The 16,244-nt window shown below is 48.5% G+C and overlaps 1 protein-coding gene across 2 annotated transcripts; it reads left to right on the forward strand.

Moving 5' to 3' along the window:
* Nucleotides 1-774: 774 nt before the first annotated feature.
* Nucleotides 775-15,571, forward strand: LOC146682359 (ATPase family AAA domain-containing protein 2-like). 2 transcript variants are annotated; one of them, XM_085445612.1, is made up of 28 exons: nt 775-1,155; nt 1,974-2,062; nt 2,833-2,861; nt 3,596-3,680; nt 4,017-4,089; nt 5,507-5,585; nt 5,667-5,792; nt 5,965-6,031; nt 6,536-6,607; nt 6,757-6,865; nt 7,001-7,116; nt 7,564-7,738; nt 8,019-8,107; nt 8,288-8,447; nt 8,695-8,785; nt 8,880-9,194; nt 9,269-9,371; nt 9,690-9,876; nt 10,087-10,272; nt 10,353-10,488; nt 10,572-10,768; nt 11,502-11,661; nt 11,995-12,117; nt 12,208-12,279; nt 13,197-13,658; nt 14,317-14,438; nt 15,079-15,207; nt 15,357-15,571. In XM_085445612.1, the coding sequence occupies exons 1-28, from the start codon at nt 1,018-1,020 to the stop codon at nt 15,387-15,389; spliced, it is 3,723 nt and encodes a 1,240-aa protein (XP_085301738.1). In that variant the 5' UTR covers nt 775-1,017; the 3' UTR covers nt 15,390-15,571. The 2 variants fall into 2 exon arrangements, 1 of the variants encoding a protein (XP_085301738.1); XR_014917418.1 differs by lacking the exons at nt 15,079-15,207; nt 15,357-15,571 and having other exon boundaries at nt 13,197-13,898; nt 14,317-14,381.
* Nucleotides 15,572-16,244: the final 673 nt, after the last annotated feature.

Here is a 16,244-nt window from a genome sequence, read left to right on the forward strand (position 1 = left end):
GGAGAAGCAGCAGTAAGCAACAGAAATGGATCTTTGTTATTGCTCGCCAAACTGGATAAATAAACCATAAAATGCAACTTTCAGGTTTTGGACATTTGACTTCTTTTGCCTGCATACAAAATACCACCACAGTGCAGCAGTGGCTTGTAGATTTTAAATTGTTGGATGTTTGGTTGGACAAACAAAGGAATTACCACTACAGTCCCATTGGAGGGAAGTTTTCAGGAAAGCAAAGAGAAAATAGATTTTAGTGTCTGAACTGAGTGTTTAAGTAGGAAAAGTGACAGTAGAAAGCATAAAAAATGACATGAGTCCATCTTTTGAATTAAAGGATCATTTATATGGCTGAAAGTGGCATCACTTTAGCTGCACAGTTCTGTACATGTGGCATTAAATACAGTCAGTCAGGTCAGGTGATGTTTAATCAATTAAAGATGTTTAATCAATATTTGATCCATTTAAAATTAAATAGCTTTGAAAAAACTAAGCAAAATTATTTTATTGTTGTATGTCTTAAATGTCACAGTTTGAAGCATTAACCTTTTATTTGAATTGAAAACATCAGGTTCCAAGTAGATTTCTTAATTGAACCATTATTACTGGTTGTTTGAGAACAGAGGGGGAGAGAAACTGGATTTTTATTCACTAAAAGAATTAATTATCTTCTCTGATAAAGCAAAGAGCCGCAGATCGATCCTTCTGAAAGTCAGCACACAGATAAACAGCTGCTTTGAAAACATCTCTACTATTATTATTATTATCAGTTTACGCACCACGCGCATTACGGCATGACGTCAGCAGGCGGCGGCAGAACCCTCGCGTTTGAACCACAGCGGTGTAGCTGTGCGGTCTGTCGGCTTATCGAGCTCGTGTTTGGGTGTGTTGCAGCTTCAGCTGAGCCTCCACAGTCGGAGACGCTCTTCGGGAACAAACACACTCGGAGGTCTGAGTTTCTTCGGAGTTTCTTTATTTTTGTCGTTAAGGCTAACGTCGTTAGCTTATGCCTGCGTCGTTACCATGGTGACGCTCCGAGGCAGAGGGGACGCGGACCGGAGAAACGGGCCGAGCACGAGCACCGGGACCCCGGCACGATCTGAGATAAAGACCCGGAGGAGGAAGAACGCTCCCCGGACTCAAGAGTCCGGACGGTCCGATGTGAGTGTGTCCGTGTTCGGTGTGTAAGGTTCAACTCACGGCGACGTTTAAATGACCGTCAGTTTAACCGGAGGGAGGAAAACGTTAAACTGACCGGGAGAGGACCGGGGGCAGCTTTTCAAACTTATTTTGGTAAAAATCAGTAAACAGGTGGAGTTTCCTCCTGGTCTCACTCGCTGCTTTTTAACGAGCTTTAGTAAAAGTCCGGTAATAAATAAAAACCCTGTGTTTAAAGATGGCCGCCGAGTGAGAGCGAAGCTTAGTCTCTGAGAACGAAATGTAAAGAAATACGTTTAAAAAACAAATTAAATGTATAAATTACATTTACAAAAAAAAGTAAACACATTTTTATCATTATTGTTATGAAAATAACAAAAAAAACAACCTTTGAGATATTATCATTAGTGTTGGGGTTTAAATCGGAAACTAAACGTTTTTTACGCTGCAGATATTTTACTAGTTTATTCTGAGATCAGCCGCACAGAGAAGCGGCTTACAGCTGCCTCCTCACACAGTCACGTGAGCGCTCTCCTTCTGCCTGCATGATGTCAGGGTCATCTGTCATTCACAAAGTACCGGACATTCAGCTGGCTCTGAGCGGGTCTCTCTCTTATTTTGTTTTATTTTTCTTAACTTTACATCAGCCTCGTGTAAACTACTGTAAGGTCACATGACATGTGTAAAATACCCCTCTGGTCTTTAGCTGCAGTCGTGTGAAGCTCACTGAGTGTAAAACTATCTTTGATGCGGATATGACGTGTAGTGCTGCATGCGCTTCAAAACGAGTTTGAGTACCCCACCTCTCAAATCTTTCTCAGGTATTTAAATCAGAGGATGAGGAGCAGAACTTCACCGATTCCGAAACACCCGAGGATGAAGATGAGAAAGCAGCAGGCACCATCATCAGGTCAGACAAAAGTCACCAGTTAAAGCTGTTTTACTGAGCATGCTCAGAGCTAAAATGATTAGCTGGGCGATTACATTTCATCATGGCACCTGTGTCAGCGTGCAGGAGGAACTGTGCTCAGAAACAATCCAACTGCAGGCCACAGGAAACAGATGTGAACGGTGCTTTTAAACCGGTGTTGTGCCAAAAAGTGATTAAATGCCAAAAACTGTTTCTGTGTAGTTTTTATGTGTAATATCTTTACGTATGTTGGTAAATAGACTTCAGCGAACAGCGTTTACAAAGGGGTTATATAGAGAATTAAAAAATATCAGTTTTTCAAGTATCTTCACAACTCTGTGTTATTGTGCTGACATTATAACCAACCAGTCCTTTATCGCCACTTACAATATTTTTACAGAACTATTGTAATATTTGCTCCCAGTTCTGCTGTCCTGTTGGCCAACTTACTCTTACAAAAGACATTTTTGATGTTAATGAGATTTTTTTTAACTGCATAAATAAAGGTTATATAAAAGTCGCTGCCAAAAACTGATCGCGGCTTCTACCTTGTTACATGAATGTTGTTTGTGGCTCAAGATGACTTTATGTCATCCATGAGGGAAGCATTTGACATGTTTCACATATTATAGCCCAACAAGTTACTTATAGCAGTTTAAATACGAGCAATCACTTTTTGGCACAACACCGGCTCTAACTGTGGTTCAGGAGTCAGTGTGTGACGTGAATCTTTCATTTTACTGTCACTGATGTTGGTTTTGTGTTGGCAGGAAATCTCAGCGGCTCCAGAAGCGTTCAGGTGAGAAAAACAACGCTAACAGGAAGACGTGAAAAGTCTCAGAGTTCACACTGTGCACTTTATTAAACTTTACACACAAAGACAGGAAAACATCTCACACAGGAACAGCGCAAGACCACAAAGTGGTCCATTATTTTTCCAGCTGCAGAACAAAGCATTTCTCTGATATTTATTTATGTAAGAGCATCATTCAAAGTCCTGATATTTTATATGTTTATGAGGGGAAACGGTTTTAATATGTATTTAAAATATGCTGAGCTTCAGTGGTGGTTTTACCCATCAGTGCTGTGTACCTGCACGTCTCTAATATTATGACTTCATATTGAAGATGCATTGGACACAACATTAGAAACACCTCTTAATGTAAAACAGTCCAGCATCAGCTGGAAACACGAGCTCAGGAATTAAAGGTTGTAGTATCTCGTGTGTGTGTGCGTGTGTGCGTGTGTGTGTGTGTGTGTGCGTGTGTGTGTGTGTGTGCGTGTGTGTGTGCGTGCGTGTGTGTGTGTGTGTGTGTGTGCGTGCGTGCGTGCGTGTGTGTGTGTGTGTGTGCGTGCGTGTGTGTGTGTGTGCGTGTGTGTGTGTGTGTGTGCGTGCGTGTGTGTGTGCGCGTGTGCGTGTGTGCGTGCGTGCGTGCGTGCGTGTGTGTGCGTGTGTGTGCGTGTGTGTGTGTGTGCGTGCGTGTGTGCGTGTGTGCGTGTGTGCGTGTGTGTGTGTGTGCGTGCGCGTGTCAGGTGGCCGGCTGAGGAGAAGCACGAGGCTGACCAAAGTGACGAGCAGGTACGAGGCCTCCAACATGTTCGACGGCATCAGCACCAAGTAAGAAAATCCTCCTGACATGTGAGGTGATGGACGTGCAGTAAAAGCCGTGACGTAGAAACTGAGATGAGTTCAGGTTATGATGCCATCAATGACACTTTGATTGTTAACACTGAGACAGCCAAAGAAAGAAGCACACAGAACAACAGCTCTGTGTTTGATCGTCCCTGCTGGGATTCACAGATGTCTTTGATACATTAAAAGTCTGAAGTTTAACCTGAGCAGCTCAGAGTGGCCGTCCGCCGTGTTTGCACTGATCTTTATGCCACAAACCTGTACGATTGTGATAATACGGTAAATTGAATCGTGGTGACGTCCACGCTGTTCTCTCTGCAGCGCCGCCAGGTCGGTCCTGAACAGGATGGACAGCATGAAGAAGAAGAGGCGGCTCAGTAACAACAAGGAAGGAGTGAGTAGAGCCGTTAGAGTGGATCAGTGACTATAAGTATTTATAAGTATTTATCCTGCCTGTTTGCACAAAGAAACGTCTCTCTGTTCAGTTCTCAGTTATTACAGGCAAAATCATTCCTCTGGACACGCTCGGATAGAAGGACTGGACTGAAAATGAGTGACAAAGAAAACCTTTTTCAGACTTTTAAAGAAACGAGGGTCAGCACAGTACTGTAATTAAAGAGCTCACAGATGCTGATCTGTATAAGCGAGGACTCAAACCAGACGCTGTGTCAAGTATTTTCTGCCACAAGTCAGAGGTCATCAAAGGTCACGACCCCGTTGACCAGGAGTGACATCGGCCCAAACAGTGTGCTCAGATACAGACAGCTGTGCGCTGGTCACCAGCTGTTCTGGGGTCAGTGTGATCGTCTCCATCATCACAAACAGTCCGAGTCTTTTTCGTTCTTTAAGGATCAAATAGAAAACACTGAACAGAGGACATGTTTCCCTCACCCTAACCTTTTGGCATCATTACCCAGACTGCACTGCAACACAAACATCTAAGGCAGCTGCAGTGTTTATAAAGGCACACGCGTGTGTGCGCTTTGTGGCGTCACTGTTGCCGTGGAGCTGTGTCGTGTTTTGTTGTTAGGAGCTGTGTTTATGTTTTTACGCTGATAATCAACGCTGAGAGTTTGTTTACATCCCGAGTCAGCTGTAAACCCTCAGCTGAGGCCGCCGTCTCGGTGGGCGCTGCCTCTCTTATCAGGTCTTTATGAGGGCGGTGGACCCGGCTGCACCCAGCCCCCCTCCCACTGCTCGCGGCTTGTGGGGAGGGGGCAGCGTCTATATCAGCTGGCACCATATTGGAAAGCAGCCGACAAGCACCAGCCCTTATTTTGTGCCCACATGTTCATATTTCCTCCTCACATGGAGTTTCTGCTGCTCTGAATGAGTAAAACAACGAGAGTCGTTGAGACGTTTGTAATCAGAGTGTGTGAAGTGTGGCGTGTGCTTTACATCCTGTCAGAGAACAACAGCAGGCTCGCAGATCTTCTGTCCCAGCCGTGGATGTTCACATCAGTCAGGTTTCTAATAATGAGTCTGTATGTGCAGTAATCCCAGTGAACCAAAAGCTTGCCTGAAACTCTCACTTTGGTCAAGTTTTCTTCTACTCATGGATCTGTGTAATGTCTGAGTTGTCAGAGCTGTGACATCACACAGGCCCACAGCTCTGTGTCCACAGTGGGAGTTTGTGTTTATATTAGCGGTTCTGAAATGTTCCTCAGTAACGAGTTAACTGATCTGTGAAATGTCCAAAAACAGTCCCATCCCTCGTTGTCACGTTGGTCACTTTAATCAGATGCATTACTTGGATAAACACAGGGATGATTAACTGATCGTTACACACCTAATAACTGATACATTTGCAGAAGATCTACTCTAAAGCCCAGAGGAGTAAAACACCAGTCCCACTACGAGGAGAGCTCAGCGACAGCGAGGACAGCCGAGGTCAGTGCAGATGGTTAGGCGCAGAGGAATGATGACGAGAGGGAGACGTGGTGGTAAAAACGTCTTCTCTGGTGTCTCCAGGGGCGGGCTTTGACGAGGACAGCAGGAAGGCCGTAACAGCAGATGAAGACAGCAACTGCAGCGTCGGCCACAACGTTGATGCCAAACTGAGCCGAGCCTCGTCGCTGTACCAAGGCCCGACCAGCGGTCAGTACGCCGCTCCAAACACGCCGTCTGTACATGCTGAGTAATACAATAAAAACCCTAAAAGACTACAAATCGGTGAACAACGGGTTCTTCAGGAGAAAAATAAAACCACACACTTGAAACGTACTGAAGCTCCAGCTCTGATGATTTTGTTTTCTCTGGTATCAAATAGACGTCCTGAGAGGAACCTTCCCGGTCAGCGCCTCCGGAGCGAACACGACCCGCAGAGCAGCCTTCAGGTCAGAGCGTAGAAACGCCTTTCCTCTCTCCTTCAAATAAAGCAGGACACAGCTGAACGCTGAAGTATGATGTAGTCTGAAGCAGGTTGGCTACACAGGCTAAACCCTCGAAAACTCAAGTCACACTTTTTCTGCATTCTGGTTTTTATTAATTTTCCCTCACAAATGTTCCTGTATCTGTTTGATCCTGAGGGGCCACCATAGACTGACGTATAAACTGTGACATCACTGGCTTTTAAAACCTTTACAAACTTGCTTTTAAAGTCCTACGATTTCACCAAACTGGAGCTCAGCCCTGTTAGTGCTATAACCTCAGCAGCCATGCTGTTGGTCAGCTGATGTCATTAAAAATGCTCCAGCAGCACAAACACAGTGCCGAGGTGGGTGATGTAAAATCACCGCCTTCACTACAGGAATAACAGATCTTATCATCATCACCAAAACTTCACCTGTTGGATGCTTCACCTTCATCCGTCACACTCAGGTCTCTGTTTCTTCCTGCAGACCCACTAAGAGCGCCTGGTCCAAACAATCTGATGAAGACTCTGATGATGAAGAGGAGGAGGCCCCTGACAGGTCAGAGACAGCCAATCTGATTGGATCATCAAACCACTTCCTGATACATCGTCCATCATCAATGCTTTTAACTGTGAAGCACGAGGCGTATGGAGTAGATTAGATGTGGATTGCTGCCTGTCTTACTGAGACTTGTCTCTCCCTCTCAGCTGTCTCCCACTCAGCCTGCGTACCGGCAACCTTTTGGAAACCCGCAACGACAAGATGGCTGCAGGAGCGGGCCTGGCGGACATCGATCCCATGGCCATCGACCAATCTGTGAGATTAAACCTTAGATATGTTCTCCTGTGACCTCGTGTTTTACACATGATTCACAGAAAAATCTTCTCATTGTGTTGTTTTGTTCTCCACCTGATCCTGTTATATCCTTCCTTTCCTTCCTTCCTTCCTCAGGTGGGTTTTGACAGTATTGGGGGTCTGTCAGGTCACATCTCAGCTCTGAAGGAGATGGTCGTCTTCCCCCTTCTCTACCCTGAGGTCTTTGACAACTTCAAGATTCAGCCTCCCAGGTGACACACACACACGTCAGGTATTCATGTCTTGTGGGGACGTCTAATAGACGTCATGCGTTCCCTAGCCTCTTACCCTAACTTTAACCTAACTGTAACCCTGAGACTAAAATCCCTTCAAACTCTTTGGTACCAGAATGTTGGTCCCCACAAGTATAGTAAACTTTCTATATTTGGTCCCCACAAAGATATGAATACACGCTTGTGTACCCCAGATTCTAAATATATAAAGAAACCTTCAGAGGTGAGTGATGCTTGATGCAGGGACATGAGTTTACCTTCTCACAAAGGTAAATGTGTGCTGTAGTAGTTACTGAGTCCTGCTGAGACTGCAGCTCAGAGGAAGCATGAGACTGAATGATGTGAGTGGGCCGAGGTCAAAGGTTGGACTTCATGTTTTTAAGACGGATTATACAGTGAACACGCTCCACCTGCGTCTCTCTGCAGAGGGTGTCTGTTTTACGGCCCTCCCGGGACGGGGAAGACGCTGGTTGCACGGGCGTTGGCCAACGAGTGTAGCCACGGCAACAGGAAGGTGTCCTTCTTCATGAGGAAGGGAGCCGACGTCCTCAGCAAGTGGGTGGGCGAGTCAGAGCGGCAGCTGCGGCTGCTGTTTGAGCAGGTAAACGTTCACCTGAGTCATACTGAAGCAGGAAATATGATTTGAGTGAGTTTAATGAGTCTGAGCAGAGAGAAGCTGCTTCTGAGCAGACGCTGTGACCTGTATCTGCATACATCCGTTTGTGTCAGCAGCACTTTAAACTCTGAGAGTGTCTGTGTTAGAAACTTTGAAATCAAACTCGTTAAACAAACCCTGTGAATTTAAATTCATTTAATTCATCGTGAACAGGTTTAAAGTGTGTGTGGGTGTGTGTGGGTGTGTGTGGGTGTGGGGTACTCAGGCGTATCGGATGCGTCCGTCCATCATCTTCTTCGATGAGATCGACGGTCTGGCTCCGGTCCGATCCAGCAGGCAGGACCAGATCCACAGGTCAGTTTCAGCTTCTCCACACGTGTCACCTCAGCGGTGTCAGAGTTTGAGGTTCAGTGTAACGGGTCAGAGGCGCCGCCGCCGCTGTAGATTAGTAATAATCTGTTTGCAAACGTTTGTAAAGTTATTCCTGACACAAAGGAAACGTGTGCCAGACTAAATAAATGGAAATCCTCGCAGCTCCATCGTGTCGACGCTCCTCGCTCTGATGGACGGGCTCGACAGTCGAGGGGAGGTCGTCGTGATCGGAGCCACAAACCGGCTCGACTCCATCGACCCTGCGCTGCGGCGGCCCGGGCGCTTCGACCGCGAGTTCCTGTTCGGCCTTCCCGACAGAGAGGTGACTCTTTACTTTATTAGATTTTATATATTTTCAGCTGCATCCATCATCTCTGCAGTGTCAGTGTGGGCTGGTGTTAAAAAATCTACCAGCACGGTTGTGATGAAGGGAAGTGATTGTTTCAGGATCAGGATGTAAACGTGTTTGTTTCCGCTGTAAAGTTTTACCGTGGGAGTCTGAGGCTGCCTCTGCTGGACATCAGAGGAACTGCAGCAGGGACCTTAATTTAGGTGTGTGTGTGTTTCAGGCTCGTAAAGACATTCTGAAGATCCACACTCGGCAGTGGAAACCTCCTCCGTCTGAAGACTTTCTCGATGAACTGTCAGAAAAATGTGTCGGTGAGAAAAATGGCAGCAGCTTTTTTTTTGTCTCAGGAAAATGTAGTTATTTTTTTATTGGTAACCTGACTTCCTGAGCCTCTGTCGCTCTCAGGTTACTGCGGCGCTGATATCAGGGCGGTGTGCACCGAGGCGGCATTGTGCGCTCTGCGCCGACGCTACCCGCAGATCTACGGCACGTCCCAGAAGCTCCTGCTGGACGTCTCCTCCATCGCCGTCAGCAGCTGCGACTTTGCAGCAGCCCTGAAGAAGATGTCGCCCACCTCGCACCGCTCTGCCGCCTCCCCGGCCAAACCGCTGTCCCCTGTGGTCCACCTGCTTCTAGGCGGCGCCCTGCAAGAAATCCTCAATGCCCTGCAGAGGATGTTTCCACACGCTGAGGAGGGCATGAAGAGGAAGAGGGAACCAGGTGAGCCAGAGGCCAAAGTTCTGCTGTGTCTACACATCACTTCCTGTTTACAAACTTCCCGTTTCCTGTGTCAGACCTGACCTCGGGTATCGTCGATGACACTCTGATGTTTGACGAAGACGAAGGCCCCAGCATCTCCAAACCCTCCAAGAACAAAACCTTCCTGCACTTCTTCAGGTGAGCCTTTATCCACACCTGAGGGGCGTGACTATGAAGTGAATCACCATGGTAACAGAAGCCGAGTCTAAAGCTGGGTCAAAGTGCCACATTTTCACTGATTCCTGTGATCCGAGGTTAGATTCTGTGTGTTAAAGTGCAGTAAAGGTGCCGCAGCAAACACTGCGTTGCAGTATCGCAGGTATGATTTATACATGTACGTGATTTATGTGTTCAACTGGTCATGTAGAAAGCAGGGATGGCCTCTATAAACACTGCGTGCTCTCATCGATTATCTCCCCCACGCTGCATTCTCTGATCCTCTCCCCCGACCTGTAGGAGTGCCGTCAAACAGCCGACGTCTCACCGCCCCAGGATCTTGCTGGCAGGTCGTCCTGGCGCTGGTCAAACCTCCCACCTGGCCCCCGCCATCCTGCACGCTTTGGAGCGTTTCACCGTCCACAGCCTGGACTCAGCGGTGCTGTTTGGTGTCAGCAGCACCTCGCCAGAGGAAGCCTGTGCACAGGTGACTCCTCCAGACATGTGCATCTACAGGTCGACACGCATGTGCACACAAACATAAACACACTTCATAAAAACTTCATTTAATCATTTTAGAAGTGTTAACAGGCGGCTCTGTGGTTCTTTCTGACTCTGTAATGTTTTTAATTATTTAAAGCAGCCTGTCTGTGCCGGACAGTCTCAGGATGTGAACTTTGACCTTTCCCCTGATCAGGTGTTCTGTGAGGCCAAGCGGACGTCTCCCAGCATCCTCTACATACCGCACATCCAGCAGTGGTGGGACACTGCGGGGCCGGCACTGAGGGCATCCTTCCTCAGCCTGCTGGGCAGCATCCCGTCCTTCTCCCCCATCCTCCTCCTCGCCACCTGCAGCGTGTCCTTCCAGCAGCTGGACCCAGAGGTGAGGACTTTGTCCCTCAGCTGTGTCCCTGTGCGTGGAGGTTTTACAGGTTTTTATTTTCGATGCTGTGCTGCTCCCAGATCCAGAGCCTGTTTCGGGAGGACTACGGGGAGGTCTACGTCCTCAGAGTTCCCACCCAGCAGGAGAGGACCAGCTTCTTCCAGGATCTCATTCTGAACCAGGCGGCCGAGGCCCCTCCCTCTAAGAGAAAAACATGTGTGTGACTCCGCCTTCATGCTGCGGTTGTTAAGCCCAGAGTGTGATAGATCGCTCACTCTTTCCTCCTCCTCCTCTCTCAGTATCTCAGGCAATGGAGGTCCTCCCCCTAGCTCCACCGCCGCCTCCTCGCAAAATGTCGGCGCAAGAGCACCTCCGCCTGGAGGAGCAGGAGGAGGACGTGCTGCGAGAGCTCCGTCTCTTCCTGCGAAACATCACCGAGCGCCTGTCTCTGGACCGCCGCTTCAAAGCCTTCACCAAACCGGTCGACATCGAGGAGGTGAGAGTTTGAGAGAAAGACACGCCGACATCTGCCGCTCAGTTTTAAGGTCGTGAATAATTAAACAAACGGAATCGGATCAGTTCACGCCTTCCTCCCAGCTCCACGCCGTACATGTTATTAAAAAAGTGTGCAGCAGATTCAGTGCAGGTTGATGAGGTCAGATGGCAAGACCAGACTCACGGGTCAGCAGTCGTCTTAGCTGAGCCCGGTTCTGTCGGAGGTTTCTTCCTGTTAAAAGGGAGTTTTTCCTTCCCGCTGTCGCCACAGTGCTTGCTCATGAGGTCGTCTGACTGTGGGCTGTTCTGTTTTCTTTATATTATTGCAGGGTTTGTATCTTACCAGATAAAGCACCTTGAGGCAACTGTGATTTAGTGATGTATAGATAAAAGTGAATAGAATGTTGGAACAAATCCACACATTCAGCATTCACTAAATCAGATTTTAGTTTCCCATCAGCACGCGGAGCAAACGTCAGAAATGTTGACTACAATCACGTCAGACCGCAGCCACACGCCGACACCGTGCATGACATCATGATTGGCCTGTTTCCTGTTCTGACTGTTGATTGGCTCATTGGTGTCAGGGGAAGGCCAACCAGGGGTTTATAAAACGGAAACAACGCTGCCGCTCTCGCCTGTTCGATCTGTGAATCAGCCCAGAGTATTTCTCTGCTGCCCCCGAGTGGCCAAACCAAACACCAACAGCAGAAACCCTCCTTCCTCTCCTCCAGGTCCCCGACTATCTGATGGTGATTAAGAAGCCCATGGACCTCTCCACCCTGCTCACCAACATCGACCAGCACAAGTACGTCACCGTCGGCGAGTTCATGGCGGACGCTGACTTCATCTGGAAGAACGCTCTGGAGTACAACCCGGACAGCGACCCCATGGGTGAGACGACATCACCCGTGACCGTTCTCTTGGTTTGTCCTCTGCCCCACAGTCTCCTTCCTTTTCTTAAGTTTCTTCTTCTTCTGCTGTCTGTATGAGACAGACGGAGCAGGCGTCTCCAGGTGGAAACATTTCCACAATGGGCGGGGCTATAAGTTCAGCTGTTGGGTGGGGAAAAAAAAAAATCCTTTTCTGTTTGTCTGCGTCTGTTTGAGGAGAGACGAACTAAACAGAAGCAGATTTCTCAGCTGGACTCACCTGTGGAGAGGTGATAAAAAACCTGTTTTTGTGTGTGTGTGTGTGTGTGCGTGTGCGTGTGTGTGTGTGTGTCAGATCGCAACATCCGTCACCGAGCGTGCGCCCTGAAGGACACGGTCCGCGCCATCATCAGAGACGAGCTGGACGAAGACTTCGAGAGAGTCTGCGAGGAGATCAGAGAGTCGCGCATCCACAGAGGTGAAACTCAGCCAGATGTTCACGCCTCATCCAGCTGCTGCTAACAGTGTACTGTCAAACTTTATATTAAGACTTTTATTTTGGTGACAGCTCTGATGGTGGCCAACCCGCAGGAGGCCGATGGCGTCTGCAGCTCGGCGTTCTCCAGAAACACTCTCCAACGTAAGTTCACCCCTGAACTGAAACAGCACGGGGGCGGCTCAGAGTCTCTGCGCACTGTTAGTCACAGACGTCAGCAGCTGCTTAACAAAACTGTTAGAAATATGAGTGACGTGAGAGCAAACCAGCAGACATCACATCAGGTCTGATCACCGTCAGCGTGTGCACCAGTGAGCCGTCAACCACCCGTCAGGTTCTCCTCAGCCACTGTTAGTAGTGCTGATAAGCCCCGCCCCTACTTTTAATTGGTCCGTGAGAGAGAAGTGACAGTTGATGAGTGCACCAGTTTCACTTCCTGTTTCAGAGTCTGGACTCGCGTACCAAACATTAGGACATCAGGCTGCTCCAAAAATATTCTTCAGAAGTTCTCAAAACTCAGCTGCTTTCACAAAATGCCAAAAAGATGACATTTAAATCACAAAAACAGTCGATTTTATAAGATTGTAACCATCAAACTTTATAAAAACCTTAAGTAATGAATCAGTTTTAAAGTCGTCTGTCAGCCAGCGAGCTGATTCTCCTCGTCTGTGGATCTACAGAAATGTGTTTTTTCTTTGGGATCGCCTCCTCAGAGCAGCTTTTAGATCAAATGAGAGTAAAACAGAAGTCGTCATGTTAACGATGGATTCACAGACTCGCAGCAGGACTGAGGCTCCGGGTTCGTCTCACGCTGTGAAACGTCTGATGAACAGAGAGCTTGGCGCTTCTTTCGGCTGCTGCAGCAAAAAGCTGCTTTTAAAAACGTCTCAGTGAAAGCGAAAGCAGCGAGAGCAGGAAGCCACAGTGTTTGCTCAAACGTGAGAGCCGCAGGGCAGGCGAGGACAGGAAGAGGCAGAGAGGACGAGAAGTGACCTTTCTCTCTAATGACCTTTACTCTTCCTCCTCCCCGCTCCACCCCCACCCCCACTTCTGTTTTCCAGCTCGTAAGAAGAAACGTTACAGACGGCCCCGAAAGTCCAAGTGGAGCACCGGCGTCATTAAGAAACCTAAGAAGAAGAAGAAGAAGGAGGAGGAGCCACCAGTCCCATCCTCCTCCTCTTCCTCCTTCACCTCCCTCTCCTCCATGTCCAGTAAGTTCAGCTCTGAGTCGAGTGCGGAGGAGGTCAGAGCTGCTGGACGGCGAGCGGTGAACGGGTCTGCTGGTGCTGGCTCGTCCAGCCCATCAGAGAGCAGTGACGGCGGCCTGAGTGGGTTCCATCGCACCCCAAACCGCATCACAAGATCCCACAACGGAGTCCTCACGAACGGGTATCACCGCCACACCGAGCCGGTTCATCGCCAGCTGGCTGATGGCGTACCTGTAGGCGTGCGTCAAACCCGCTCATCAAAGACCCTCCCAGGCCCGGAGACCGTGCTGAACGGCCAGACCGCGGACAGCTTAGGTCTGTGCGCGTGAGCACGAGCAGTGCGAGCGCCTCGCTGTACTAACCGACTCACTGGACCGCTTCAGAGCGCAGCCGCTGCCGATCGAGCTTCTACAGGCCGCCGCTTCACGCTACGAGGCTCCGCAGCGCTCCGGGCATCGAGCAGGAGGAGCGTGTGAGGTGTCAGAGCCGGCTGCTTTAGTCTGAATGAAACGCACTGCAGGAGCGCTAACGCGGCTCTGTGGTTCAGCACACACTGTAAATACCACACACACACACACACACACACACACACACACACACACACACACACACACAGCGGAGCTTTGCATCTGTAAATCTGATGGCTGCATCACGCCAATCAGACCTGACCTGTTAGCTTCCGCCTCCAGGTGTGAGAACACTGCAGTTCCTCTGACGCAGCGCTGAGTGGTGTTTTTTAAATTATCTGACCAATAACTCGGCTGCTGTGTGTGTGTGTGTGTGTGTGTTGCAGCTTTCTAACAAATCAGAATATTAATCCCAAAGGAAATGATGTCTACCGTTAGCTGAAAACTCCACAGTCATTTCTTTTTGCCATAACCTGGTTGATTCCAGCTGTGAAGGCATAGAGTTGGCTGTTTGTGGGAGGCACTGCAGGGTAATGCCCTCTTCCTCTGCTTGTCTTCCTCCTCAGAGAAGAGCGAACAGTCTGAGTCGAGGGCCAACAAGGCGGCTTTGGAGCAGGTGTTGAGTCGGGACAGGCCGGAGCAGCAGGAAGAAACTCCACCGCTGATCGTCGATCGCAGCAAACTGAAGGTGAGTCCCAGCTCGCCTCTTTAAGGGGCTCAGACTGAATAAAACGTGACGCTGTGTTCATTAGAGCCAGCGTTCATCAGTGAGCAGATCCTGGATCAGCGTGAAGAGAATAACCTTCACACTGTACTCAGTGTGACCGTAAACCCATCAACGCAGAGTTAACAAGGTCACAGACACAGCTGGAGCCCCCTGCTGGCTGTTAACGTAACTGCAGATTTACATGTCCAGCTTCGTTTCACTCTTCATACCTGGATGGTCCGTCTGAGTTTACATACAGAGTGAAGTATACTTGACAAACATGAGGAACAAGAAGCTGCGGCTGTCCTGCTTTACCGGTCAGACGCCTTGAGTTTGTCCTTTTACGATGAGGAGGAAGCTCTTCATCGTCTCCGTCTGCTCTCAGCGAGTCGTCAGGAAGCTGAACATGAAGGAATCTGCTCACGTCTGACTGTAGGAAGCTGTCTGCTCACATCTTCAGTCTGCAGCACCAACGGTTGAAGAGCTGCTTTCAGACCGGAAACAAACAGGAAGTCGCACAGCATCCCCTCCCCCACCCCAGCAGCCAGTAATGAATAAAGCAGGGGCCGTGGGCCCCACGGGCCTCTGCAGGCACCACCTCAAACTGGTTTCTGTTTTCCAGGAGCTCCTGAGGAGAGCCGTGGCGAAGACGGATGGCGCAGAGGTGGAGCCACTGGAGAAGCTTTACGCCCGGCTCGCTCAGTGCATCTACCGACACAGAGACAACTGCAACAAGGCAGAGCTGCTGCAGGTACGACGCCCACAGAGACCCAGAGGGCGCTCATGTGACCTCAGTATAAATAACTGATTACAGTAGCTACTTTATCAGGTACCAGCCTCCAGCCTGCAGCGCACAGACACCAACAGCACATTTTCAGTTTTCTCACTTTTGCTTTCCAGGAAATGAAGACAGAAATCGATCGATTCTCCTGACCTCCAGCAGCTCGACTTCAATAAACCTCAGTGTTCAAACAAACGCGTCGTTCATTCGTCAGGAATCGTTCAGTTTCTCCTCTCAGGTGTGCTTTATCGCAGTGCTTTTCAAACAGTAATACCATGTTTATCTCCATGCTGTTTGTCTGATGTCGCTTTAATAAAGTCTCTGTGAGCGTGAATGAAGCCGCCGTCTGTTTCCTGTTCAGCTGACCGCTGAAAGCCTGCACATGCGACTCCAGCACGAAACCACAGAATAAAACCATGAAAACATGCAGCTGGGGTCACAGGCCTCAGAAGAGTTGACAGAAATGCAGATGTGGGAAACGTTAGTATCTGAGTGTTTACAGAGAGCTGGAAACAGTTTCAAGGGCTTCAGACTCAAAGAGCTTCTTTCAGTTTCTCACATGAATCCGTTAGTATTAAATAAAATAAATGATATTAGTGATTTGTAAGTAAGGCTAGAGTTCAGTGTATGATGGTGGATTTTCTCTCCTGTGTGTGTGTGTGATGGTACTTTTACTCTGAAAGTCGCAGCGCAGCCATGTGACGTAACCACAAAGGCTCTGCTCGTGCCCTCCATGCTCCTATATGTGTGTGTATATTTAAAAAATAAAAAATAATTAATGTCACACACTGACCTCAGCACGCTGACAGACGCTTCCGCTTTCTTCAAAATAAAGTCTTTTTATACATTGTTAGTGGTTTTTCGATGCCACGGTGAGCTGAGTGCTGATAAGTGATCGTCATTAGCTTTCATTTAAATATATTTTCTTAGTTTCCTTTCATCTACATTGCGCTTGCGCGTACTTTTATTTTGACTGAACACATCCCAGAATATGAAACGCTGTAAAA

This window comes from Copadichromis virginalis, linkage group LG22 (assembly GCF_057382275.1).
Source record: "Copadichromis virginalis isolate Kocher_CV1m ecotype Utaka linkage group LG22, C_Virginalis_male_GT1.1, whole genome shotgun sequence".
Classification (NCBI taxonomy): domain Eukaryota; kingdom Metazoa; phylum Chordata; class Actinopteri; order Cichliformes; family Cichlidae; genus Copadichromis; species Copadichromis virginalis.

Coding starts and splice junctions, on each gene's coding strand:
- LOC146682359 (XM_085445612.1), top strand. CDS start 1,018: ATGGTGACGCTCCGAGGCAGAGGGGACGCGGACCGGAGAAACGGGCCG. Junction 9,195..9,268: donor GAAGAGGAAGAGGGAACCAG/GTGAGCCAGAGG, acceptor TTCCTGTGTCAG/ACCTGACCTCGGGTATCGTC. Junction 15,208..15,356: donor ACAAGGCAGAGCTGCTGCAG/GTACGACGCCCA, acceptor TTTGCTTTCCAG/GAAATGAAGACAGAAATCGA.